The sequence below is a fragment of the Lottia gigantea genome (genome assembly GCF_000327385.1).
Source record: "Lottia gigantea unplaced genomic scaffold LOTGIsca_29, whole genome shotgun sequence".
Taxonomy (NCBI): domain Eukaryota; kingdom Metazoa; phylum Mollusca; class Gastropoda; family Lottiidae; genus Lottia; species Lottia gigantea.
Genome location: NW_008708943.1, coordinates 2,163,662 through 2,191,277, shown reverse-complemented (window position 1 = coordinate 2,191,277; position 27,616 = coordinate 2,163,662). Strand labels below are relative to the sequence as shown.

General features: G+C 34.4%; 1 protein-coding gene across 1 annotated transcript; it reads right to left on the bottom strand.

Moving 5' to 3' along the window:
- Window positions 1-250: 250 nt before the first annotated feature.
- Window positions 251-27,472, bottom strand: LOTGIDRAFT_71188 (hypothetical protein; the record flags this gene model as incomplete). The annotated part of the gene is made up of 51 exons (XM_009056713.1): window positions 251-489; window positions 697-862; window positions 1,194-1,375; window positions 1,719-1,863; window positions 2,051-2,262; window positions 2,534-2,696; window positions 4,061-4,260; window positions 4,846-5,063; window positions 5,437-5,563; window positions 5,830-6,018; window positions 6,563-6,718; window positions 7,059-7,218; window positions 7,604-7,788; window positions 8,059-8,284; window positions 8,605-8,726; window positions 9,193-9,345; window positions 9,723-9,938; window positions 10,353-10,521; window positions 10,735-10,916; window positions 11,253-11,393; window positions 11,671-11,880; window positions 12,129-12,313; window positions 12,464-12,831; window positions 13,059-13,231; window positions 13,753-13,895; window positions 14,533-14,740; window positions 15,219-15,396; window positions 15,844-16,031; window positions 16,509-16,708; window positions 16,983-17,115; window positions 17,459-17,701; window positions 17,955-18,068; window positions 18,469-18,631; window positions 18,880-19,061; window positions 19,406-19,407; window positions 19,451-19,623; window positions 20,014-20,195; window positions 20,623-20,782; window positions 21,136-21,317; window positions 21,617-21,770; window positions 22,016-22,197; window positions 22,671-22,831; window positions 23,146-23,332; window positions 23,561-23,691; window positions 24,093-24,360; window positions 24,575-24,740; window positions 25,142-25,332; window positions 25,613-25,769; window positions 25,893-26,083; window positions 26,776-26,938; window positions 27,293-27,472. Coding segments are annotated over 51 exons (9,069 nt in total), but the record flags the coding sequence as incomplete, so codon positions are not given.
- Between the last annotated feature and the right edge of the window lie 144 nt (window positions 27,473-27,616).

The following is a 27,616-nucleotide window of genomic DNA, read 5'->3' as shown; positions in this document are numbered from 1 at the left end:
ATAAGTGTTTATTTGAGAAGAGAGCTCACTGAACAAAAGTCAACACTGTGAATATTTTTAAGCAAAGATCAATGATTCGGCTAGAGATACATTTCCATACCATACATGTAATGTAATATTTGGAAATTTAGACATACATTCTAATATGTCTGCAGCTATCAAAGTAAACATGAACAATTGGACACGTGAATAGAAGGTCAAGAATACAATGCAAACATCACAGATAGAATTTAATATCTACACTTACATCACCACAGTAACGTCCAAATAAGGGAGATCCTGAATTGGGTCCATTGTACACAGCTACATAGTTATTAGTACAGTCTGTTACCCCAATCACACTCAGAGTGGCAAATCGTAGAGTTATAGTTCTACGATTTGGAACATCTATTGACCACTGACATGTCTGGACATCAGAATAATTTCCTGGAAAACCTGGACTAGTCAAACTTCCTGATATCCCTGATAATTTGCCACCACAACCAAGACCTGGAATAAAGATTGTTGTTCATATTTCTAAATTTGAAAATCATTTTAAACTGAAAATTACTGAAAGTAATAAGTGATGCATAGTTTCAAACCACCAAAAGAAAGTGAATGTCCACAAAAATTTAAAAATCTGGAAATCAAGAGTATAAAATTCCATTAGACGATGAGAGAGGATCATACTCTGGAATTTAAAAAAATCAAACAAACCTGCAGTTGTTGAGGTATATGTGATGTCATATCCTGTATGAGTAACAGAACTATCGGTGACAAATTTAAGTAAAATCTGATTGGTTGATATAAAGATAGGATCTGGTAAGGTATTACCACAGAGTTTACTAACTGTAGTATTAGTTTCTCTTGTTCCATTATGTACCTGAAACACCACACTGGACATTTTATTCACAAACTTTAAATAATACAGAAATCTTTTTTTATACTTTTTTATTTGAAGATATTTGAACATTTTTATTACTTCTTACTACAATAGCCATTTAATCATTTAGAAATCAAGTGGTTCTTTGTAACAATACAGCAATTACACAAAATTCAGCTACTTTAATACATGCTTCGCTGCCACTTCTGCAAAAATATTTTTCTTTTGGCCATAATTTCTATTTTTGCGTTGATACTTGACACCATTACATCCTCGTTTTTGTTCCTTGTTGAATTAAGTGTTTGGGCTTATGAAAATAACAGCTACTTACTTCTAGATAATCAAATCTACACGTGGAATGTCGTTCAATATAAAATTGATTAAAATATAAGGAAACAGAACGTCCAGTCGGGGCAGTTATACGTATTAAACAATAAGCATTTGTTGGATAACGACCTGGAAAACCAGGACTAAAGATCTGTCCATTTTCTCCAGTGAAGTTCTGATTACAATCTAGAATATAAAAATTGTTCCATATAAAAACTGTAAGACTCATAAAGTGTCTTTGTGGAATAAGTCTCCAGTTACTTTCTAAAGAGGGTTATGGAGGAAAGGACATTAAAAATCATATTTTTGTTTGGATGGGACAAGACACCAAAGCCTCATGTGCTACGGCCTGTACACGAAAATAGAAAAGCATTGGAAGTGGGCAATACTCCATTTTAAAATTAAACAGTGAACACTTTCAGTCCACTCAAGCATAATATCCTCGAAGAAATAACCAATCCTTTGATCAGATCTCTTCTTTCTCTGAATTAAGAGATCTTTAAAAAAAAAATAGCGATACATGTCCTACCTGCGAGTTGATAGGTCAATTGGAAACCAGGTGACCTTGACCTTGAAGGTATGTTATAATCCACAGCTATAGTACGGCCTTTAGAATCGTAACTTGTGGTTGGAACTGTTGAACCACAATAATGAATAGTCTGCCCGTTCACACCCTACAAATATATAACTTCATAGTAGAATGTCAGGTAACTGGAGTACTGACAAAAAATTTGGGAATTTTCATCCAGAGGATCCCCACGTCGGCCATTTTTCAATTGAATGCTGATGAACAAAGGGGCTAAAATAGAAGACATGACAATGTCACAAATATTTTAAAAGTTTTAAAATCAAACTACTTACCATAGGATAGTCTCTGAACTGCACATACTCCGTGGCACAATTAGGGTCGTTAATCAAATTAATGGCATTGAATTGTAGTCTGACTTTCTTATTTCTGGCTCCAGAGTCAATCATCCAGCGACATCTGCCACCTCGACTTGATGGACTGGGATAATTAGGTGAACTTATCATTTGACTCACATTAGTTGCTATTAAGGTTCCTCCACAGAGAGCTGCAAAAATACAAAATACATATTAAATCACCTGGATTTCACGTGTACCTAGTGACGAAATAAATAAATATAATGAATAAAATCAATGTTTCCAACAGAGCCATAATGTCCTGGAATAAGTCAACTTTCTTTATCATTCAAGTCATCAATGTGGTATGGATGATCAAGTAAAAATCAATGAGATTTCTCCAAAGACCAGCTGGAAAATAGTTATCCTTTTTCCTTTGTTTCTCCCTTACTTTCTCACTGATTTTACCGCTATTAAACCTACCTGGTTTCTGTGTGTAAGTGGCATTAAAACCTGCTTTAACTATACTGTTATCGGTGTAAAATCGTACAAACAGGAAATTTGAAGAAGCCGTTATTGTCTGTGGTACAGTATTACCACAATATTTACCAATCAGAGGATCTCTACTAGTCATACCATCATAGATCTACAACAATCGAAATAAACCTTTATCATTCTTACATCAATGATGATCTAGCAGTGATATTTGATATCATAGATTCCAAAGAATTCTGTTGTCATCCTATTAGCTGTGTAAACCTGTTTTCTGTTCAGGGGAATTACAAAAAAGATCTGTAAAATGTGGCTGTAATGTCATGTCAATCAAAAATCTTTCAGATTTAAGTTGTATCAATTATTGTATTACTTCAGATTTGCATCTTGAAAAGTGATCTCAGTAGCTGAAATTAAGTTCCATCAGCATAACATTAAGTTCCAGGTGAGTCTAAGTTCCAATAGCTAAAATCAACTCTGAGATTAAGTTCCATTAGTAAGCTGAAATTAAGTTCCATCAGCATGACATTAAGTTCCAGATGAGTCTAAGTTCCAATAGCTAAAATCAACTCTGAGATTAAGTCCCATTAGTAAGCTGAAATTAAGTTCTATCATCTGAAATTAAGTTCCATTAGTAAGCTGAAATTAAGATTAAGTTCCATCATTGGAAATTAAGATTAAGTTCCATCATTAGAAATTGAGATTAAGTTCCATCATTAGAAATTGAGATTAAGTTCCATCATTAGAAATTAAGATTAAGTTCCATCATTAGAAATTGAGATTAAGTTCCATCATTAGAAATTGAGATTAAGTTCCATCATTAGAAATTGAGATTAAGTTCCATCATTAGAAATTGAGATTAAGTTCCATCATTAGAAATTGAGATTAAGTTCCATCATTAGAAATTGAGATTAAGTTCCATCAACTAAAAGTTAAGATCCATTATCTGAAAATCAAGTTCCAACAGCTGAAATTAAGTTCCATCAGTAAGCTGAAATTAAATTCCATCAGCTAAAATTAAATTCCATTATCTGAAACTAAGTTCCATCATCATCAGAAATTAAATTCTATTAATAGAAATTAAATTCCATCAGCTGACTGAAATTAAGTTCCATCAGATGACATAAAATTCCATCAGCTCAACTTAAGTTCCATTAGCTAAATTTAAGTTTCATTAGCTGAAATCAAGTTCTGACAGCTGAAATTAAGTTCAATTAGTAAGATAAAATTAAGTTCAATCAGTAAGCTGAAATTAAGTTTAATCAGTAAGCTGTAATTAAGTTCAATCAGTAGGATGAAATTAAGTTTAATCAGTAAGCTGTAATTAAGTTCAATCAGTAAGATGAAATTAAGTTCAATCAGTAAGCTGAAATTAAGTTTAATCAGTAAGCTGTAATTAAGTTCAATCAGTAAGCTGAAATTAAGTTCAATCAGTAAGCTGAAATTAAGTTTAATCAGTAAGCTGAAATTAAGTTCAATCAGCTCGTAAGTGTTAAGATTCTAATTGGGCATACTTACAGCTAAGTAATCATATCGACATACAGTATTATTTTCTATATCTAGCCCAGTAACGGAGAATTCCACCACTTTATTATCTCCAGCTATGATCAACCATTTACAATCTAGATTATTCTCATATGTTCCATCTCCATCACTATCAACTGATGTTAACGATCCACTGGTCTGGTTCAATGTACCTCCACAACCCTGTGCTTGCCCTAAACCAAAACGGATGGAGTTAAAAAAAAACCCTAACTTAAGATAAATTTTCCAGTCATTTGATTGATCAATCCCTTACATTGACTATAAATTTAACAACATAGCTAATAATAATTTATTATTCCTAAACCTTCATAATCATTATCTTGTATTTCTTAAAATCTTGATTGCATACCAGTTCAAATTTTGTGAAACAGGCTCCTATAATTGTCATAACAACCATTGTCGAAATGAATTAAAGATGTCAGAGTGCCAAGTAGAAAAAGTAAGTTGATTCATCTGTTTTCCTGTGTCTTAAAAGTTCATCCACTTTGGTAGCCATTCGAGGTTGACCTATGATCATAAGTATATCGAAAAAAAAAATACCCAAGAATGCCATGCAAGACTGTATTTAATATCATGATGTTTTTCATTCTTACAAAATTGTTCTATTTAACAGTATCTCAGCTAGTATCAACTGATGATGCGACAATGTGTTGTCTGTAGTAGGTAAAAAATGAGTGTCATATATGAGTATGACATCGTGCTTGAACATGGGCTTATAATTATGTATTTATAAAAAAAAAAACAGACATAAATCATACCATAAGTAGTTCTGTATGTTGCTGAAAAGCCACCTTTTGTTATTGAACTATCAGTTACAAAATTAATGAACATCTTATTACTTGTGGTTCGTACAAAGTCTGGACGTTGTGATCCACAATATCGACCAATCAGAGGAGCTGTCGTATTTTGTCCATCGCGAACTTCAACGTAATCGTACCGACAAAGACTGTGAGCTTCTATATCGAATGAAAGGAACCTGAAAATAACCAATTATTCCTAATTTTCGACAACATCTTGTAACTTACAAATAATATAGTTGCCTGATAAATATTCTACAGTGTCCCTGTCCTCCACATGATAGGCTTTCTGTCTTCGCACAACTCTGTAACTTAAGTCTACCTCTTGATTGTACTCTGTGACTATGTGGCGCACAGGGACATCTGGTAGCGTCTTGATGGACTCATTTACTGTTCAGCTTTGTAACGATACCTAATTTGCCTTTATTCATGGTGAAAATGTGTCGATATCCCATCCATACATCACATCTGAATTTTCAACAAATTTAAAACCAATAGACTATTTTGGAAGCATTATATATAGCAATTTACATAAGCAAAATAAAAACCTACTTCAGTGATATAATTCTATTAGGTTGTACTGTAATACTCCATGTACAATTTGCGTTGTTATGGTAACTGGAAGGATGGGTGGGTGTTCGAATTACACCAAAAGGGCTAGTAAACACTCCTCCACAGGCTAAAAAACAAAACATCAGTACAACATTGTGACAAAAAATGTCATTCCAAGATCGTTTTTAAATATTTGCTACAACATTCAAACTCTTAGTGAAGACTTTACTGTGCACAAGGTAGTCCATGCTTTCTCTTTTCAAAATACTTGATGATATCTCTCATTTGACTATTATACAATTATTGTTCTTGAGTTTGTCATGCCTGGGACGAGATTTTTAGTTAGCGGAATTGCTTTGCTGGTACTGATTTTTATAGAATTCATTGACCAACCTTCTGCTCTGTATGTGGCTCTAAATCCAGCAGCCACCACACTTCTATCAGTTTCAAAGGTCATCACCATGTTACCCAGTGCTGAGACGGGTTGAGGCGCTGTCTTACCACACCATTTACCCAGTCTTCTACCTGACGTATCATTACCAGCATACACTGCTACTGAATCATACCTACACAGAATCGAACCTCTACCAGCTGCAATATAGGTATATACATATATAAATTATCGAAAACTGTACAATGGGTTCCACTGTCTACAAGTTATCTTTTATTTCAAACGTTACTATATCCACAACAGACATCAGACAAGTATTAACTTGTATAGTGACTTGTTAAGTTTTTGCATTTATTTATTTCGCTCCTACACCAAAAGTAAGATAGGGCAAAGCTGGGAACATCCCATGTTTGAAAAAAACCAAGGCTAAATATGAATCAATCCCTTAAATTGACATAATTTATACAATAGAATGTGTTTACACTAGTTTGTGATACCACACTGTGTATACTTCTTGCATAATAAATATTCCTTGCCCAGCAAAATGCCTGTGGATTTGTAGATTGTCCAAACAGTTAAAACAGCCCAATGGTATTAATAAACTGACAGGTGTGGTATATCACAGGCATATAATAATGCACACCTCACCGCTGTTTACCTTCCATTAAGTTTTAAAAAATCTATCCCAGACTCCCCATATACAACATCTTTAACAAAAATTACAATCTTATTCACCTTCTATATCAAAGTTACGTCTGTCAAAAGTGAGAGTGATAAATTTTTGGGGATCAACAGCAATATTGTAGAGACAGTTGAGATTGTTGGCGTACGGTTCAGGGAAGCCAGGAGACACTATTCTTCCACCTTCTCCTGAGAACATTCCTCCACAGCCTGTAAATTAAGGAATTCCAAAAGTATATCTACAAGTGCAATATCACATAAAAGAAGGCATTGAATACAAACATCCATCTACAGGGGTAAAACTACATTCTATGGATATCGTCTACCAGATGGTCTAAATATCTAGGCACTGTGTTTTCTCATAGTAAAATCTGGGTCCAAGAAGATCCTCATTTCTTATCAGGACAACTGTTTAGAAGTTTTCTAAATAGGTTCAATATCCAACGTATAATCTGACACCGAAACCATGACCTTCAGGTAATTAAACCAACTTGCCAACAAACTGCTACTGTCAAAGATACCATTTTAACATCTATGAACAGAAACTTACCCACTGTCCAGTTAGCTGAGAAACCAGAATGATGTTGGGAAGAATCGCTTCTAAATTTAACAACCAATCGATTAAGAGATGATGTAATATTAGCTGGGGGATCTTGGTTACAATATTTTCCCATTGTTACTAGCGTTCTATTGGACAGACTGTCACCCACCTAGTTTATAAAATAGAAAAGATTACAGACCTACAGGGCATAGGTTTCAGGAAAGGGCTGACATTTTTTCATGGGTGGCTCAACTATTTGACTCCACAGTTAAACTAAGACAGACATGACCACAGAACTGATTGCAGTGTGGTGATCTGAGATGAAGAATTAGACAGCAAAAAAGTACTTATAGTAATGATTAAAAGTTCATCATTTATACTTTAACTTTTGTTTATTTCAACAAATAAAGACATTTTTCATTGAACATTTTCCTGAGATTTGATTCATTTGAAATCAATGTAAAATCACAATAATTTTGGAAGTTGACACAAACCCGCAATAATCAAGCAGTTACTTATAATAAATTACTACTGAAAACTCTTAACATACATACCTGAACGTAATCATAGCGACATCCTCCAGAACTCTCCATTTCAAAAGGTGAATTAAAATTCAAAATGACTGTATAGCCAACATCTACATTGATATCCCACACACATTCTGTATTGTCTGGGTAAACTGCCGGGTGGTTGGGAGACGCAATGTATCCAGAGTTACCATGTAGTAAACCACCACAACCTAAAAACATAACATGATCAATTTGATATCAATTTGAATTCCTTGGAAAAGGAGAAGAACAAAAACATAGATATTAGGCCAAGCTATACTATCTCACCAAATATATACAGTCTGTATCTATGAAATATATAAAATGTCTGAAATAAGAGAGTACAAGTACAGTTTAAGTAGTCTCCCTTTAAAAAAATGCCTGGGGAATGAAAATTTATATTAGGCAAAATCTAAGCTAATTTTTTTTCACTCTGAATGAAATTAAGAGACAAAGTTTACCTTCTGTTTCAAAGGAGTACTCAAGTCTGAAACCAGAATGAGTGACACTGATGTCCGATTGGAAGACAATTCTTATAGAGTTACTCTGAGATCGGAACTCCTCTGGTGCTGTTTCTCCACAGAATTTACCGATAGATGGCGAGTCTGTATTACCTCCGTTAAATAACTCAACATAATCATACCGACACCCTGAGTGAGCCTCGATAGACATATTGTTGAATTTAATCTAAAATAAAGAGTAGTTCCAGTCAGTTAACTTTATTGTTGATTAAACTGATTAGCAAATAGTTGCACTCAAAATAATCTACCACAAAAATCTATTCCAAAGCCCAATATAGAATATATAAAATTAATTTTGCAACTGTTATGTTATCAATATTTAAAACTGCTTTTTTTAAATCTAAAATCATTAACAATAACAGGTTATAAAAATTGCAGTAATAAGTCATGTTGTTAGGTAGTAAAAAGTCAATTTTGAAAATTTTAACAAGTTGAAATAACCAACGTTGGCTAGCACATCTAAATGTTTTTAAGCACTACACTTACCCTGATTCTGGTGCCTGTTGGAGCCAAGATTTTCCAGGCACAAGCATCATTGTGATCATAATCATTAGGGAAGTTGGGACTACTGATGACACCTCTACTAGCTGTTATAATACCTCCACAACCTACAAATAATCAACAGAAATTATGGTTTTGTTCCACAAAAATCTTACGATCAATTTGTAAGCATGGTATTTCTAAATGAAAAATTCTACACATACGACAAATTCTTTGGAAGATTTTTGTAGCCCTTATACATTTCTAATATCGCTCTCTTCATTGTTACGCTAACAGGTGTTTAATTTTGGATATGCATGTACTGTAGTTTGTCACGTCATAATACAGCGTATGAATACATCACAAAGCAAAAAAATAACTCCCTCATAACTGCTCATATACAATAATGAAGATTGTAATCATGTGAATTGCAATAACACATCAATAATGCTATTTTGTGAGCCAATGTTTATATCTTATGACTATGGTGTGCTGATATCAAACCAATCAGATTTCTAAATACAAGATCAATAGGAGATACTTAAGATATCACCAAGTCTACATAGCAGGTGCTAAATGTAAAAAAAAACTTACTAGTAAAATTAAAATCAATATCAAAACCTCTATCAACTATAGATGTATCAGTTTTAAATCGTATCCATAGTGATGAAGCAGGGGAGACAACTGGTTTAGGTATTGTGTTGTTACCACAGAAACTCTCTAACAACTGTCCTGTCTGATCGTTACCTGTTGTCGTACATAAATTAATAATAATTTAAATTAGTCTTTAAATTGCTTGAAAGTCATGCCGATTTGGATAAAAGTTAATTTGCCCCAATAAAAAGATTTTCATTCAAAATAACATTAAAGCATTTCCTTTAATTTAAATTTGTCAATTACAGGCAAAATACTTTTATTGCAATCTGACTAAGTCATTCACTTGAGCAATCAATATTACATTCTCTGCTTTATAGACCTAGCATGTAAATCTCTTAAATTTAAGATTATGGATGACACTCTGGCTGTATCTTATTATCAAAGCCATACCAACCTATGCTAAAGAGGAAGATACAAGTCTATGAATATATATATATATCTTCCGTTGAAAAGGGAATATGGTAAACTATGCTTACCCTCTCTGATTTCTAAGACATCAAATATACATCTTGTACCACGACTATGTTCCAACGCTAGATCGTTTACTTTCACTTTAATTGAAGAATTAAAGATGGAGGGATTAACGAGTAGCCACTGACAATCCAGACTATTGGTATAGTTTCCATTTTCCAGATAGCCTGGTGAGGTTAGGTTTCCAGGGGTAGTTATACGTCCACCACAAGCTGAAACAGATATTATATATCATTTGCCCAGGAACTAAAATAATATGTCTAAATACAACTGTCAGAGATTGATTAAAATATGAACTTCCATCTCACAATAATTTTGTTAGTCTTTCTTCATTCAAAATTTGCGATAACTATCACCTTTTCATAGATAAGCTTAGAACATAAAGAACATAATAATAGGAATAGTGACATTTAAACCAAAAACCTCATTCAAACAAATACCAAGAAATAGAGAGAGAAAAACTAGACCTCGCTTCTCAAAATATCTTAAAATCAAATTTTGTTGTTAGTTGATTTTTCTCTTGTAAACTATTACAATAAAGACAAATTATAATTGTTAGATTGAGAAACAGGTGCGTGAATTGAGAAACAGGAATTGAGAAACAGGTGCCTGAATTGTACACTTACAAGCCTCATTTTCAGAAGAGTATGAAGCTGAGAATCCACCGTTAGATTGTGATGCGTCTGTTCGGAAGACCACGGTCATGGTGTTACTAGACGATTCTGTGACTTCAGGTGGTTGGTCACCACAATATTTTCCAATTGAGGGACTGTCTGACAATATTCCATTCTTTACCTGAAATAGCAAGAGTGCTTCGGTTAGACAGGCAAACTCTTTTAAGATAATATTACTGTAATACGTATTATCTAATAATCCTATACAATGTGGTACAATGTATACAATGTGGTACAATGTATGTTCAATGTATGCTGTCAATATAAATACTAGTTATTGTCATATTGTGGTCTGGATTAGTAACAAAAGTTACTTCCCTTCATGTCAACTTACCTGAACATAATCATAGCTACATGACCTTGAATCTTCTAATTGGAATGAATTAAATCGTAGAGAAACCCGCCTTCCACTCTGAACTCGTATTTTCCATGTACACACTCTAGAGTGAGCATATTGCCCAGGGAAATTTGGAGAAGTAAATGTTCCAGAAGAGGTCGTAAGATCACCACCGCAGACTGAAATTATAACAACAGATAATGAATGGTCATGCAAAATATTCCATTTTGTAGTCTGTTTAGGAGTATCAAGAAGGCTAATATACCTGATTGCTAATAATATATCCATATCATGTATTTCATGGACTTTATTCATCAGGTTTTCCTTGACCAAAACTCATGTCTGTGATCTTGGATCCTGGTTATCCATAAGCTGCATGGTGTGAACATCTGATGAGGAGGAGAATCAGAGTATCACAGCAGGCTTTTGTATGAGAACATCCTTGTATATAAACAGTTCAAATGAGATTCTGAAGCTTCAGGACCTATAAAAGGTGAAATAAGTAATAATCCTACCTTCTACACTAGCTTGGAAACTGATACTGAATCCACTGGCAACAGTAGCTGAATTAGTTTTAAATTTAACATAGGCATAGCTATCAGATGTGTCTATAGGTGATGGAAGGCTGGTACCACATTTTGTTGCTAACACTGCACCTGAATGTTTTTAACTAGACTTTAATATTCATTTCAAGGAGTAATTTGTATTTCTTAGTCTGTTTTTGACCCAATATTACTTCACAGTTACTGATAGAACATAATTTGATATACAAGCAATTTTGCAATTTATCATGTCCATATAAATATCAGTACTCTTTTGGAAATTGTGTTCAGATTTCAAAGGTCGCTCACAACTGGCCAACAGACATGGTAAGAGTTAAAAAAGTTGAAGCAGACCAGCAGTAATTTCAAAACAACTGAACATAAGTCATACCTGTAGAGTTGATGCCATCTCGAATCTGTAAATAATCATTTCGACAGTTGGTGGATGATTCCAGATTGAAGGCCGTGAAGGTGAAGGTTATATAATGACCAACAGACGCTCGAACATACCATTCACAATTGGCACTGTTGTCATAGTTACTGGGATAGTTTGGTGATTTGATGACTCCACTGTCTCCACTGATTGTTCCACCACACGTTGCTATGGTAATTAAAAATAAAAGTGAGTATTATGTAAAGGTTATTTGCAGAAATGAAGTGATAAGAGGTGACAATACATCAGTCAAAAGCATTTCTTGATACATAACAAACTTTTGGTTCCGAGGTGGTGCAAACTCATTTTACCTAATCAAATAGCAGTCAACAATCCAACAAACATTATGTTATAGGAGAAATGTAAGAGTAAAGATATTTCCAAATTTACCAAATACACAAGAACATAAGACCTACCTATTGAGTATCTAACTTTAAAACCAACTCTAGGTACGCTATTGTCTGTACGGAATCTAGCATACATTACATTTCCTGTAGACCTGATCGTACCAGGAGCCGTGTTACCACAGTATCTCTGATTGTTAATCAAGGCTGAATTCTGAGTTCCACCATCACGGAACTCAACAAAATCATAATTACACCTGCAATTAGACAGGATAATCTCAGAGTCAAATCTGTTTATGAATAATAGTTTGCCTAAGGTCGACAAGAAATAGATTGAAAAGTTGCATAAAGGTGGTGATATATTTTTGATTAGAGGGTACAAAATCTGGTTTACCACAATGACTTACCTTGCATGGTTCTCAATACTAAACGAATCTTCAAAATCAATTTGAACTCTTTCATTGCCTACAACTAGAATGACCCATTCACAGTCCACGTTGTGAGGATAATTGGAAGGATAGTTTGGTGACGTGAAATATCCACTTCTGATGCTGTTGGTCAAGGTCAGCCGACCTCCGCATGTCACTTGAACTTCGGAAAATACAAATGAAAATCCAGAGCCGGATGTAGACGCATCAGAAACAAAGTTGACGTAAAGTTGGTTGCTACTGGTTTCCAGGTTTCTTGGTGCTGTGTTACCTTGGTAACGACCATTTCCTGAACGATCAGTTCCATTGCCCAGAGGTGGAGAATTTGAGTTGCCTCCATTTAGTAACTGAAAAAAAAGCAATTGTATTATGAAAATATATCATCACAAAATATCAAATAAAAAGTTGACACGAACTGATTATATTAATGTGCATTAATTAGCAGAGATTTCAGGATATATATTATACACATCTTGTTGAAATCATGTAACAGAATCCAAAAGGTAGGTCAAAATAAATTCTAAAAGTCAAGCTTCTGATTCATATTTTACATAAATAAATTTACAATAATTACCAATACATAGTCATTTCCTGGTAAATTGAAAGTAGAGTTAAATGTGACCCCAACTGTTCTACCATTTCGTACTCTAACTGACCAAGAACAGTTCTGATTGGCTGGATAGTTACCAGGGTAACTTGGTGATTTTATAACTCCGATAGTTTCTGTTGTAATAACTCCACCACAAGCTACAAAACAATTTTAATTATTTCAAATTTTATAGAAATTCCTACATTTATTAGAACATTTCAAAAACTAAATATGAATTAAAATGAAAAACGTAAGATATAAGCTAAGCAGAAGATTGAATATAAAATTCAGACCTTACTTTTACACATAAATGCATATTTGTACCCGAAGTCATGGATACATCAGATTTGAATAGACTTCAATACCACAAACCAGTCAAGATAGGAGCTCAATATATCAACATAAGGCAACGATATCATAAGATCCTTAGTACTCTAGATCTCAATCAGCAGCAAGTTGTATTGTCGTCTGCTAGGAGATGATGAATCATGTAAAGGTCAGGCAGCATCCAAGGCTAGAGTCAGCTTTCAACCCCTCTTATCCAAATGACTCGATCATTAAGAACAATAGCCCCAGCCAGTGCTTCTGAGAGCTTGCACAGTGACAGCTTTCATCCCATTCCTTATAAACAACTGAGCTATCTATCACCTGGATAAATGTACTGAAAAGGTAGACCTACCAGTCATATAATTGAGTGAAAAACCTGTTTTATTGACTGAGCTGTCCGTTTTAAATCTAATAGTTAAGACATTGGTAGTAGAGTATATAATGTTGGTATTCGTCTGCCGACCACAGTAATTACCTAAATTACTTCTACTGATACTTGAACCTGTAAATAATCAGAAATTGGTGTCCATTCTTGAATAAATTACTAATTTTCTCTACAAGGGTGAACATAGTATGACAATCATCTATTTGACATCCTTTAACTTTCTCTGGAAAATTATCATGCACGCAAACTTTCTATTAATATGAATATGTATGTATCAAAATAGCTCATTTGTAAAAAAATTTTGTTACTGTCAAATCAAATCTAGTTTTGCGTCCACTTTATTAATGAGGAAAGGCAAGACCATGTACAATGAGGGTAAATTATTACAGAACAGATGTTTAAGCCTATGCTATTTCAGTTTCCATCTGTAACCCAATGGCATTGGTTTGTTTCATTTCATTAACGTGATGCTTTCCCCAGTGCTTATACAATTTTCTTCATGAATTATTGGCAACTTTCTCTTCAGGCAATTCAGGATGAATTCATCAGAAGTCTTATACTAGACCAAACTTTCATTCCGTTTTTATTCTTATCAGCTTTAATTTTTTATATAGCCACTTCAGTGAGGGTCTAACCACAGCCCTCTTGAACATTCTTCAAATTAACCTTCATAACGACTGCATTAACCCTCTCCAGTGTTAGCATCATATAAATCCCTTTTAATTTCCAAAATATTCATAACATTACATACCATCAAAGAATGAAACTGAATCATAAGAACAGACACCATGTGATTCCAGATCTATATTGGTGATATTGACAGCAATACGGTGACCTACTGGTGCATTGACCACCCAGATACAGTTCAATCTATTACCATAGCCATTAGGATAACCTGGTGATTGTAAACTTTGGGCTGCGTCTGCAGCATATAATGTTCCACCACATCCTGGTACTGAAATAAGTTAATAAGAAGCTCTTTTATACAAGGTAATATCATATCTTAGATAGGAACAAACTTTCTTATCAAACAAAGATTTTAGTATTCATTTAACTATCATATTATTAACTATTAGGCCTATATATTACACAAAGTTTTTAAAGGAAACGAAATTTATGTCCTACTTTCATGCGCATTAATGGACAATCGAAGACAGACTTGAAGTGTTTATTAAGGGAAAAACATGAGTTTCAAACTATTGAGGATCTAGAAGAACACAGTCTGTAGCACAGAGGGTCTGGATTTATTAACCAATTCAATTTTCTAAATCTACCACTCCATCTTACATCACTGAATCCGATTGACAATTACACAGGTACTACCTAGCATCTACATAAAACAAGGAATTGAAAAACCCAGTAAATGAGAACAGAGTGATGGAAGAATGAAATATTCTTACATTGAGTAGATGATGGTGTAATAGTAGTTGTACCAGGTTGTACGTCAGAAGTTGCTGTCCATCTTAATAAAAATCCATTTCCACTTGAAGAATAATCAGTGTGGAATACAACTTGCATTTGATTGGAGGTAGTAATAACTGAACTGATCGGTAAAGTACTACCACAGTATCTAACTAACTCAGGACTATCAGTTGCTCCTCCATCTAAAATCTAAGAACGACAACAATAATTTAAAGGGACAGATTTGCCAAACGTTAACCAATCGTACCTTAGTCTCAGAAACAGGAATTTCTTAGCTAAGTTAATCAGTGATAGTGTTCACAGCCAAAAGTCAAAAAGACATATGTCCAGGGTTATCTTTGTTTGAAAGTTAAAATGACGACTCATCTTTTCTAGATACTCTGCCATTTATAGAAAAGACATCTATAGAATACGAAAATTTCTAGTTTGAAGTACATTTGAAGGGATTGTGTGATTTTCTTGCACTTTTAGTACTTCTGAAGACTATCTACATAATTATTTTAAAGACCTAAATCAGCTGCTAAAATGGTGAACCAAGGCCTTTAAAAAGTCAGGGATCACAATTGAAGAAGTTTGATATTTTAATCAGATTATAAATGTGACTACTATTCTAATTTTGATTAAAGTTCTAATTACCTTAAGATAATCATAAAAACACACTCCCCTTCGTGGATTTTCTATATCCAGCATAGTTAACGTTACTCGGATTCGATAGAGAACAGGAACAGTAACTCTCCATGTATAATCTACAGCATGAGGGTATTGGCCTGGATAATTGGGTGAGGCGATTTGTCCAGTATTTCCAGTCAGCTCTCCACCATATACTACAAAACAAAGGTAGGTAATAAGATGGAGCTTTACACCTTATGCTTTATGTTCAGTAACTTAATCAACTGATACAATAAATATTGACAATGACAGGTAGTGCATAAAGAATAAAATTACCAGGCCGCCTATTCTCGGAAAGATGTTAGGGCTAGGATGTCCTAGGTCTTATCTTTTACCATTGTTAATAGGATATACAGCACTAGGACCATTTTGAGAATAAGGAGCCAGAACAAAAGTGACAATTTGCCTGTCTAAGGATTTTTAATGTTGTCAGGTTGGAGAAAAAGGGCCCAAATCTGTAGGCTGTGCAGACACTTTTTCCCATATACCAGACAATGCAAAAATTTTTTTTTACAAAGCCCAGATACTGTTACTCAGCATTGTGTATGGCCCTGAAAGTAGCTAAGCAAAACAATGTAGAGCTTAGAGTATAATATACACTTGAATTGGAAAAAGACAAAAAAAAATCATACTTGTATTGAAAGTTCCCATAAAACCAACACCAGTAGAGTCAGAATTAGATCGGAATTTAATCCATGCTCCGTTACTGGATGTAATATTAGCTGGAGTTGACGAGCCACAATATCTTCCAATCAGATTACCAGAAGAACTACCTTGTCGTATCTCTACATAATCATTCTGACAACCACTACTTGACTCAAGACCAAACACACTAGAAGAATAAACAAGAGCTATAAGACTAAGATAATGGGAAAGACAATACACATATAGCATACCAGATGAACAATTCAGTATTTTGGCTCTTGTAAAAGCCAGTTCATGGCCAAACCTCTATCCTAGATTATCTATACCCATATAACAACCATAATAATGAGAAAGTAGATTTATTCACAACCCAAGACTACCATTTGAAAGTTTATGAGACAACCATTGCATGAACGTGACATTAAATGAATAAACCAAAGTTAGAAGCACAAAATTATTACCTGAAAGCAATCAAGATACTGTTGCCAGGAGAAGACTGGATTGTCCAGACACATTCAGTGTTGATAGGATAACTATTCGGATAAGCTGGACTAGAGAATGAACCACTCTGAGCAGTATAACTTCCTCCACAAGCTGAAATCAAAACCATGTTGAATTAACCTATTTTACTGGCACTACCTACTTGCATTTTATTCAACCAGATGCAGTGACCAAATTGTAATGATAAAATAAAATCTATATATCTAAATAATCTAATAATACTGGTAGCATTGAAAGCCTGAAGTCCACGTCCACATATACTGCCATGTTTGTTGCTTTATCCATAATTCATTTTCAATTGTATGGAAGTTCATGGTAAATTTGTGATATAGATGTGACCTAAAAAAGGTGTCTAAATACAATCCAGAGGATGATTTTTCACCAATTTACTGTGTAAGAAGGTATGTGTATTATATGCAATTATACAGTAACTCACATTGGGTAGATTTGGTGTAAGTTGCTCTAAATCCTGTTTTCTGTACCGAAGAATCAGTGATGAAAATAACAAAGAGTGCTGAACCCTGGGATGTAATGGCAGCTGGAACACTCGTTCCACAATATGTTCCCAGTTCTGGTGAATTCATGTCATTTCCATCCAATACACGGATGTAGTCATGGTTACAATCACTGCCACGACTTTCTGTATCCAGGTGAGTGAAGGTCAAGGTTACTCTATCACCTTGGAATGAAAATTACATAAGCATTATTATAAATAATCACTAAAATCTTATCAAATGCGAGAACAAAATTATATAAGTATTATTTTTATATATTGTCATTGAACACAGGATAATGTTTAAATTCTATATAGAGTAGGCTACACTTCTCCATATAGATGTGTTTCAAGCCACCATTTTGTTCTGTTTACAATAATATTCCAAATTTGATCAAATGAGGAAGGGTCTGATCATTCGTCCATGGTTTCCACTTACTATTATGTTGAGCTTGAATTAACCAGGTACAGTTGGCTTGACTGTCGTAATTCTGAGGATAGTTAGGGGAGGTAATAAATCCATCTGTTTCAGCATTCTTGATTCCTCCACATCCTAAAATAAAAACATGTTTAAATTTAATTTAGGGGATTAATAATGGGTTGAAAAATGACACCAGACCTACTCTCATAAGCACTGGATGTAGCATCCACATCAAACTACTGGTTTGCAAGACTAAGAATTCCAATTTTTGACTAAGGACAAAAGGAGCAATGTGGGCAAACCCATTATATAAGAGAGATGAATCTAAAACTATTTGTCTATCTAACAAATTTTAAGCTTTCCATCAATGTTTCATTGGTATGGAAAAAAAATTAAAAACCACATTACAGGAACAGGAAGATAAAGACGAAATTATATTTTTTATGTAGGGTGTTATAAGAGATATTCTCCTATACAAGCTCTGGCCTACAACATGGACCCATCCAGTAAATCTTAGAAGTAAAATCTTTACCAGTGATGTAACTAGCTTTGAACCCACGAGCACTGACTGAAGCATCTGATCTCATTACAACATAAACCTGGTTATTAGAAGATCTATAAACTGTAGGACTAGGTAATGATGTACCACAATGTCTAACTATCTGATTATAAGTTGTACCAGGTCCATCATATATCTATAATATACGTATCATTGTAATTCACAGGAGCTTGTTTTTATTATTTTACATAGTGAAAGAATGGACTGTGGCCCCCCATAGAAATTTTTATGGCCCATGCTCGGCCACCTCACTTGATGCAAAAACTCCACTGAATAGGGCTGCATTAAAATACAAAAATCCAGAAATTTCAACATTTTATTTTTCTTGCCCAGGACAAAAAACTAATATCATTTCAGGAGAATTCTTCCAGCCTTAAAACTTACCGCAACATAATCATAAGTACAGTTACTGCTTCCTTCCACATCAAAATCTTCAAAAGTTATAGCGACTGGTCTGTTCTCGGCTACGGTTATTAACCAACGACAGTCTGTATTATGAGGGTAGTTATTTGGGTAATTTTTAGACACAAGTGTACCAGTTGGTGTGCTATAGTTACCACCACAACCTGCAAAATATCACAATATACACTTATATCCAATATCTTTAATTAAGTTTCAATGATTTGATAAAGTGGCAAAATGTACCTTATGAATACAATAGCTCTAGAGAGAGGATCTTCACAATTGCAAAGTATTATGAAATTCCATCTAATACCTGAACATGATAGAGATTGGATTGTACAATAGCAAACACAGAAACACTGCAAATAATATTGTTATTTGTCTCTCTGTCTAGGGCTCTGCTTGGCTGTATTCGTCTCTTATTTTGACTAAAAAAATGGAATAAATACACAACAATTACAAAAACTTCCAGTCACGATAACTAAGAAACAATTTGATTAATAAAAACTTCTCGATCTACCCGTCAGTACAACATATCAATAAATGATGTTACTTGCCTCCAGTCTGAGTCTCCCATGATGCACTGAAACCATTTCCTGCTACAGTATTATCAGATTTAAATCGTACAAACATTGTATTGCCTGTAGTCTGAAGAACTTGAGCTGATGACTGCTGGTGACAGAGATGAGCCAAACGCGGTGCTGTATCGTCTGCTCCACCATAAATCTGGAAAAATTTTGTCAAAGAGTTTTACACCCTACTTATATACAACTTATCTAGATAAGAAATAACCTGAAGGAGCCTGACAATTCCATTATTGTCAAATACCCAGCATTACTGCTGCTTAGTTTTTGAAGATCTCCTCGAACAATATAGGCCCTATGAATGCCAGTCAGTTTTAAAGCCTGTTTATATATGATCACAAATGGAAGATATTCTGATGCATCTTCACATTTCAAGGGCTTTGATTGGCTGTATTCACTAATGTACAATCTAATCAAATGACAAGCTTCCCTGATACAAGTGTCTTATGATGTCAAGGTATAAGACAGAGTTTGGATTTTCAGATATTCTGGATTTATTGACTGCTAATGATTATACTATAGGTCTACTTACATCCAAAACATCATAGTTACAATTGGTATGGGTCTCCAAGTCGAAAGGATTAATAGTAAGTTTAATGGAGGATCCTGTTGGCACGGTGATCTTCCAGATACAGACACGTCGACCAGGATAGGCATTGGGATAGTTAGGACTGGTGAATGTTCCAGTGTTGGTATAGTATTCCCCACCACAACCTGCAGATAGAAATATGGAGTGTGTGGTTATCACTCACATATAGAATAGTAAACAAGAGGCGCAACACCAGATAGAACCCACTACCACCATTGTTTGACAAGGCTCTTACTAACTGCACTATACAGTCCCTTATAAACCTCTCTCTCAGATTATATAGACCCGAATAAAGTTGAGTTGAATAGGAATTGAGATATACCACATATTTTAAAATCAACATCTTAAGACTTGACATAGATTAGAAACCTCAACCACGATGTTTTCAGCTATCTAAGCAAATGACATCAAGAGTCCAATGATCTACCATCACATGCACAGTCTATCCAAGAGTCCATCATCACGTTCTTGTACAAATTCTCTAAAGAAGAAAGAAGTTATGGCATAATTTTGTAATTCATTACAAAAAATTTGTCGTTTATCGATTCTTACCATCAGTAATCCATTCCATTCTGAATCCATTACCAGATATTGAGTTATCAGTGATGAAGTTTAAAGATAGTTGATTACCAGTTGTAGCTATAGACGGTGGTATAGCTGATCCACAATATGTTCCTATCACATTCGAGGTTGGTGTTGATCCATCCTTTACCTGATATCAAAAATATAATGTAAACTTTGTCAAGAAGTAATGAAATAGTGGTGAAAGTAAGAATTACCTATGGAAATTTAAATGGTTATTCTACTTTATCATGATTTGATCTCTTCTACTCATAGGAATTGGGTATGGACCAAGGACAACTATATCTAAATCACAATTCAATCTTTAAGTGAAGTGTTGTCTGATAATGATCATTATACCGGTCAACACAGGGAGATATTACTTTGACTAGACTGTTCTGAGGAACTTCCAGTCGAGTTCTAGTTCAGCACGTTTACTATGGCTCAGAAAAGTTCCTTCAATTCTCAGCCTGGTTTAACCCCCAGAATCTATTTTTTACTTACCTTCACATAATCAAACCTACAGCTGGAATGGGTTTCAAGGTCAAAGTGTGAGAATGTAGCATTAATCTTGTTGCCTTGTGTAGTTTCTACGATGTAGGTACAGTTACGTTGGTGGGCGTAAGAGTTGGGAAAGTTTGGACTCTCGATCACTCCATTATGTCCACTTAATCGCGTATTACAATCTGAAATATAAATGAAATCATTTAAACGGAATTAGAGAGCAGGGCTGTTGATTTTATTGTATTTTGTGGACATGAATGGCTAACTTGCTAAAATGGAAAGGATCTATCTAACATCAGGTATAGGTTGGAGAAAAAAAGCGGGTCAAATTTTAAACTTAACAGATTTAAATAAACTCAGTGAGAGACGTTCTGGCCAGTTCATAGTATCTGAAAAAAGCTTCTTATTGCACTATTCTGATTTTCAACTGACTGTGGAGGTTTGTGTAATACAATTAAATTAAAACAGTGACAATACATACTAGTAGAATAGAAAGCCTGAAAACCACGGCCTCCAATACTGCGATCAGTTCGATATTTGATCCACAGCTTATTGGTTTTAGATTGTACAGGAGCTGGTATGGATGTACCACAGAATCTACCTCTATCTTCTCCTACAGAGCTTCCTTCTCGGACCTAATTACATAACATTAACATCAAATATTAACTAAGCAGTAAGATATAACTTGGAAGGGTACATAATGTTGAATTCTACATTGGACAAAACTTGCAACAAAAATTAGTCATAAGATTTTTTGAAAGGGGCCTTCTGTCTCTCGAAAACAAGGCTGAGCATTGCTCTTTGTGCAACTTGATATCAAACTAATATTATAATACTATCTGTACAACATCACAAAGCAAAATTTATGAAAAAGACTGACCTGTAAATAATCATAATTACATCTTTGATGAGATTCCATGTTAAAATCTATGAATGACAGGAAGATTGTGTTGCCCTGTGATACGGTTATTGTCCAGAAACATTCTGAGTTATGAGCGTACGGCATGGGATAGTTGGGTGATATAAAACTTCCAGTTGGAGTACTTAAATCAGCTCCACATCCTACAAAAGTACAAGGTTTTATATCAATTGATTCTCTTCCAAAATTATCAGAGCTTCTTTGATTCTCTGGTAATACCAATCTATCATAATCTTGGGTCTTTTGACAAATATATAAATAAACATCAATTGATGGTCTTATTTACTTTCACATCCTGTTACTCTTAGTTCTAATCAAACAGGGCCCCTCTGTAGTGCTATTGTCAAGTAGGATATACAAGCACCAGACATGGCTAAACTCTGGGTTAATATTCAGATGGATTTGGTAATATTATCAGCATTTATAGTACCATACTTTGAATTACATACCATAGAGGGTCCAATGTTTTATCTACTGAATTGTAATTCGAATGAGAAAATTCCAGTCTCCTATGACAAGGCCATATTCCCCTCCTCCAAACTCCTGTAAGAGTTTTTTCTGATGTGGTAGGGGCCACATTGCCTTGTGTACATTCCTCTGGAAGAATTATAAATACCTGTAGCTGTTCCATCATAGCTCAATCTAAATCCACGAGCTGATCGACTAACATCAGTTTTAAATCGTATCCACATTCTATTACTATGAGATACAATAATATTATCTACTGTGGTACCACAATACTTTCCTACTAGTGGTGAGGTGGCAAATCCACCATTTCTGAAATGAATTTACTGTTATCAAAATAACTGCACTTCCACTGAGTATTGAGTTCTTAAGTTTTTGATAAATTTGAAATGAAATTCAATTTTGCATATTTTTCAAAAATGCTGAGCTAAACTTTGTGATGTATCTGTTTTATAAATAGTATTGTATGTACATTTCAAATCTGGTTTTTAGAAACAAAACATTACATTTCTACAGAATCTTATTTTCTCAATTCAGAATACATCTCAAATCCTGAGATAATATGAGTGGAAATTTTAGCGTTGCACATCTTGGCATGTTACAAACATTCAGTGACAACAACTCACCTAATCTCAAGGTAGTCATAGTTACAAGAAGAATGTCTTTCCATATTAAAATCAGTGATATTGAGAAGAATCTGTTTGCCCTCGGATACTGTTATTGTCCAGGTACATTCTCGTTGATGTGGGTAGTTACCAGGGTAGTTGGGACTAGTTATAACTCCAGTGTTATCGGTTAATGTTGAGCCGCATACTGAAATTAAGAATGGAAAAAGTTTACGTCTGTTGATTACAATGTACTGATTGTAGCATTTCTACAGGGACCAAGAATGAGACTGGACTGGCTTTGGGATCCCTGGTTTCAAGTTTCTCATCATTGAGTTCTTAAAGGCCTGACATTTCCTTTGTCAAGTCCTTGTCATAGTAGCCTTCATATCTCAAATTGATAATTTCTACTAGTAATACTGAGTAAAAAACTTACAAGTACTGACATTAAGAGCCACGTATGATGCCTGAAAACCAGAATGAGCCAGACTGGCATCTGATTGGAAGATAACAGTCATGACATTATCTGAGGTCGTTAATACTGGGGGTCGACCTGATCCACAGAATCTATAAATATAAAATTAAACACTGGATCAAATATCATTGTAACTGACTGAAAGATAGTAACTTTTGTTCTCCAATATTCTGTCCACTAGCTAGCCTAATTTATGGTAAAGGCATTGATATTTTCAAATATCTGCAAAATTTTACCTACGTATTCGACTTTGCAGAAAATATTATTGATGCCCACATATGGTTCATCAATGATGACCTTATATAATAATATAATGTAATAATATTGACTGATACAAAATTGCCAACTGTTAATCAAAAGTCAATTCAGATTCCAATGGCAGAAATGAGAAAACAGCTTAAGCCCAGCATCCAAAGTGGGTACCAAAATTGGTTTGGATCTTTGATTTGTTGGGCTCAGTCAAGCACGTTTGTAAATGGGATTTGATACTTACCTTCCAAGACTGTTGTTGCCATTTACAGCTGAACCATCATAAATCTGTACAGCATCATACCGACAGTTGGGCTGATTTTCCTCGATACTGAATGAGTGAAATGTTAGTCGGATGACGTAACCAGGGGTAACAGAGATGTGCCAGGTACAGTTTGCTCCGTGAGGGTAAGAATTAGGGTGGCCAGGACTTGTCAAGGATCCAGTTAAATCAGTTAAACTTCCACCACAAGCTGTAAAGAGAAAAACAAATATCATGTAATAATTTATATCTTTATTTATTCTAGATCTTTTGTCTTTTGTTTTTGTCTCAGTGTTTCAGTTCAGCAGATAAACATCATATTTGGGACCAATATAATAAATAAATCAGGCAAAGTCAGCCAAAAACACGATTACAACATGTACAGATGTATACAATACCATAAACCCCTTCTGCCGGGCAATATAAATATTTAAGACATAATGACCACATTAAATAATGCTTACAAGCTAGTTCTCGAGTAAAGGTAGCCTGGAAACCAGTATTACTAATACTACCATCTGTTTTAAACTTAATCCACATCATATTACCAGTTGTCGTCTGATCAGCTGGGGTTTCTGCTCCACAAAATTTACCCACTAGAGCCGAATCAGCTGAACCTCCATCTCTAATCTGATATAAAAACATACCTCATAATACATCAAAATTCAATTTGTGAAATGAAATAAATTGAATAGAGGTTCCTACTTCTCGGCTCATGATTGGACTTACGAAGACCAGTGAAATACATTTTTTGAACCATGGGCCAGTTTGTACAAACGTATATGTCTCCAAACTATATGATTCAACATATCTGATTGGGCAATATTTTTTATCCGTTTATCAATCAATAATTATGAGGATCTTAAAGGTTCTTAGCAACTAGACACCAGTCTGACAGCATAAATTACAACATATTAGAACTTTGAGAAAGATTTATCAAAACAGACACAGGAAAAAAAACAAAAATAAATTGACAAAGACTTAGTTACGACAATCTAAAGAGAACAAACTAAAATTTTCTTCTTACAAACCTCTAAATAATCAAAATTACAATTTCCTTGTCTGTTGGGACCTTCAACATCAAAACCTGTAAATGTGAGACTAACACGATAGCCTTCCGGTTGGTTAATGATATATATACATTCTTTATTATGGTTATAACTGCTAGGATAGGATGGTGATGATATACTTCCTGTTGTATCAGTGAATGTTCCACCACAAGCTGAAACACATCAATAACAGAGTTAAGTCTTTAAAAGGCATTTAGCTGGTTTGTTGGTAGATGACAAGTTAACGATCGCTTCCAGCAGATGCTGCAAACCAAGTAATTGTTGGTAGTTGGTCCAATAGTTGGATTTGTTCAATTTGGATGATTCTGAGTACGATATATAGACACAGCTTAATGGAACAACAATCACTGGTTAAAGTTTTATGCACTGTTTTGAATTGTTTCTGTGCCCGAGGAAGATGTTGACATTGTTGAAAATGAAAATAAAGAGTACCTGCAGTATATGTAGCTCTAAATCCACTACCACGCTGAGAAGCATCAGATCTGAACATTATCCACATGAGATTACTGGTACTGGTCAATACAGCTGGGACATCATTACCACAATATTTACCTAATACTGGTGATGTTTGTTCACGACCATCTCTTACCTATATAAAGATAGAAATTGACACACAAAAACTTATAAAAGTACTAGATCTACAGAAGAAAGCAGAGTTACGCAGAGAACTTGCAAACTGGATCATTGGAAGAGGAAAGAAACATTTACTTACCTCAACATAATCATATCTACAAGAGCTGTGTGTTTCTAAATCCATGTTGGTGAACGTTAGACTGACAGTATCACCTGGTGTTACTCGGATTGTCCACACACACTGGGCGTTATGACTGTAAGCGTTTGGATAGTTTGGTGATATAATTATGCCTTCATCTTCTGTTAACTGACCTCCACATTGTGCTCCAGCTGTACAAAATACATAAGTTTAATCAAGTAAAGATAGCTGTGCACATCCAAATCAGATTTAACATAAACAAGTCCATAATTGTTAAAGAAATAAAGACCAAATATAAATTTTGTACTAATCTGTTTAATTTGAGTTCTTTAGGATGTCACTATAATGATTGTATGTAGCCTATACAAATGCTTGCTGTTTCATTAGGTTTTTAGAATCAATTCTTGCTATGAAATAAAATAGGACAACAAATCAGACTGAGACTTAAATACTAACAAATCAGACTGAGGTTTAAATACTAGCAAATCAGACAGATTTAAATACTAACAAATCAGACTGAGGTTTAAATACTAACAAATTAGACTGAGGTCAAATTACTAAGAAATCAGGCTGAGGTCAAAATACTAAGAAATTAGACTGAGGTCAAATTACTAATAAGAAATCAGACTGAGGTCAAATTACTAATAAGAAATCAGACTTAGGTCAAATTACTAACAAATCAGACTGAGGTCAAATTACTAACAAATCAGGCTGAGGTCAAATTACTAACAAATCAGGCTGAGGTCAAATTACTAACAAATCAGGCTGAGGTCAAATTATCAACAAATCAGACTGGAGTTTAAATACTAACAAATCAGACTGAGGCCAAAATACTTACAAATCACATTGAGGTTAAAACACTAAAGGCTAAAGAATAACAAACCTGTTATAGAAGCGTATGTTATATGAAATCCTCGATCACTTAAACTTCTATCAGAATGAAACATGACTGTAGCATATGGACCAGTGGTGGTAACAGGAGATGGGTTAGATGAACTACAGTAGGTCTGTAACAAATCTGATGTGTCTAGTTCACCATCTCGAATCTGAATTTACACAAAATACATAATGATCTAAAATATCTTCATTTGGTACTTCGCCATTTTATCACTAAAACTATATGGTAGTACTACATAGCCTATTCACTTTCTCTTTGCATTTTCCATCTTCAAATAAATTTGTTTTATAAATAGACTGATGTAAGGACCAGTGATTTTGAAAGAATTTTTCAAAAGTGCATATAGTTGCAGATGAATGACAAAATTTTTTTTTGCAAAGAAACACCATCATGATTTAAAGAGATATCATTGGTTTAAATAATAATTGTCACAACGAAAAGTTGAAAAATGGCAAGTTAAGATATCTAGAAGGAAAAGTACAGAATTTTATTGGCTACGAACCTGCAGGTAATCATAGGAACAGTTCGGATGATGTTCTAAGGCTAATGTGGCAAACGTAAATATAATTTTCTTCCCAGGAGCTACAGCCACAGTCCACGCACAGTCCCGATTATGAGGATAGTCACCAGGGTAACCAGGGCTATTTATAGATCCATGATCAGCAGTTAATCTTCCTCCACAAGCTGAAATCAAAATATGACCATAATAGATTACAACATAAATTAGATACAAAATAAACCATAAGGTCCATTTTGTTTCATTTTTTTTTAAACTTGAATATAATACAGAATAAAAGAACAATTTTTGATTGGTTAATAAAGCTGA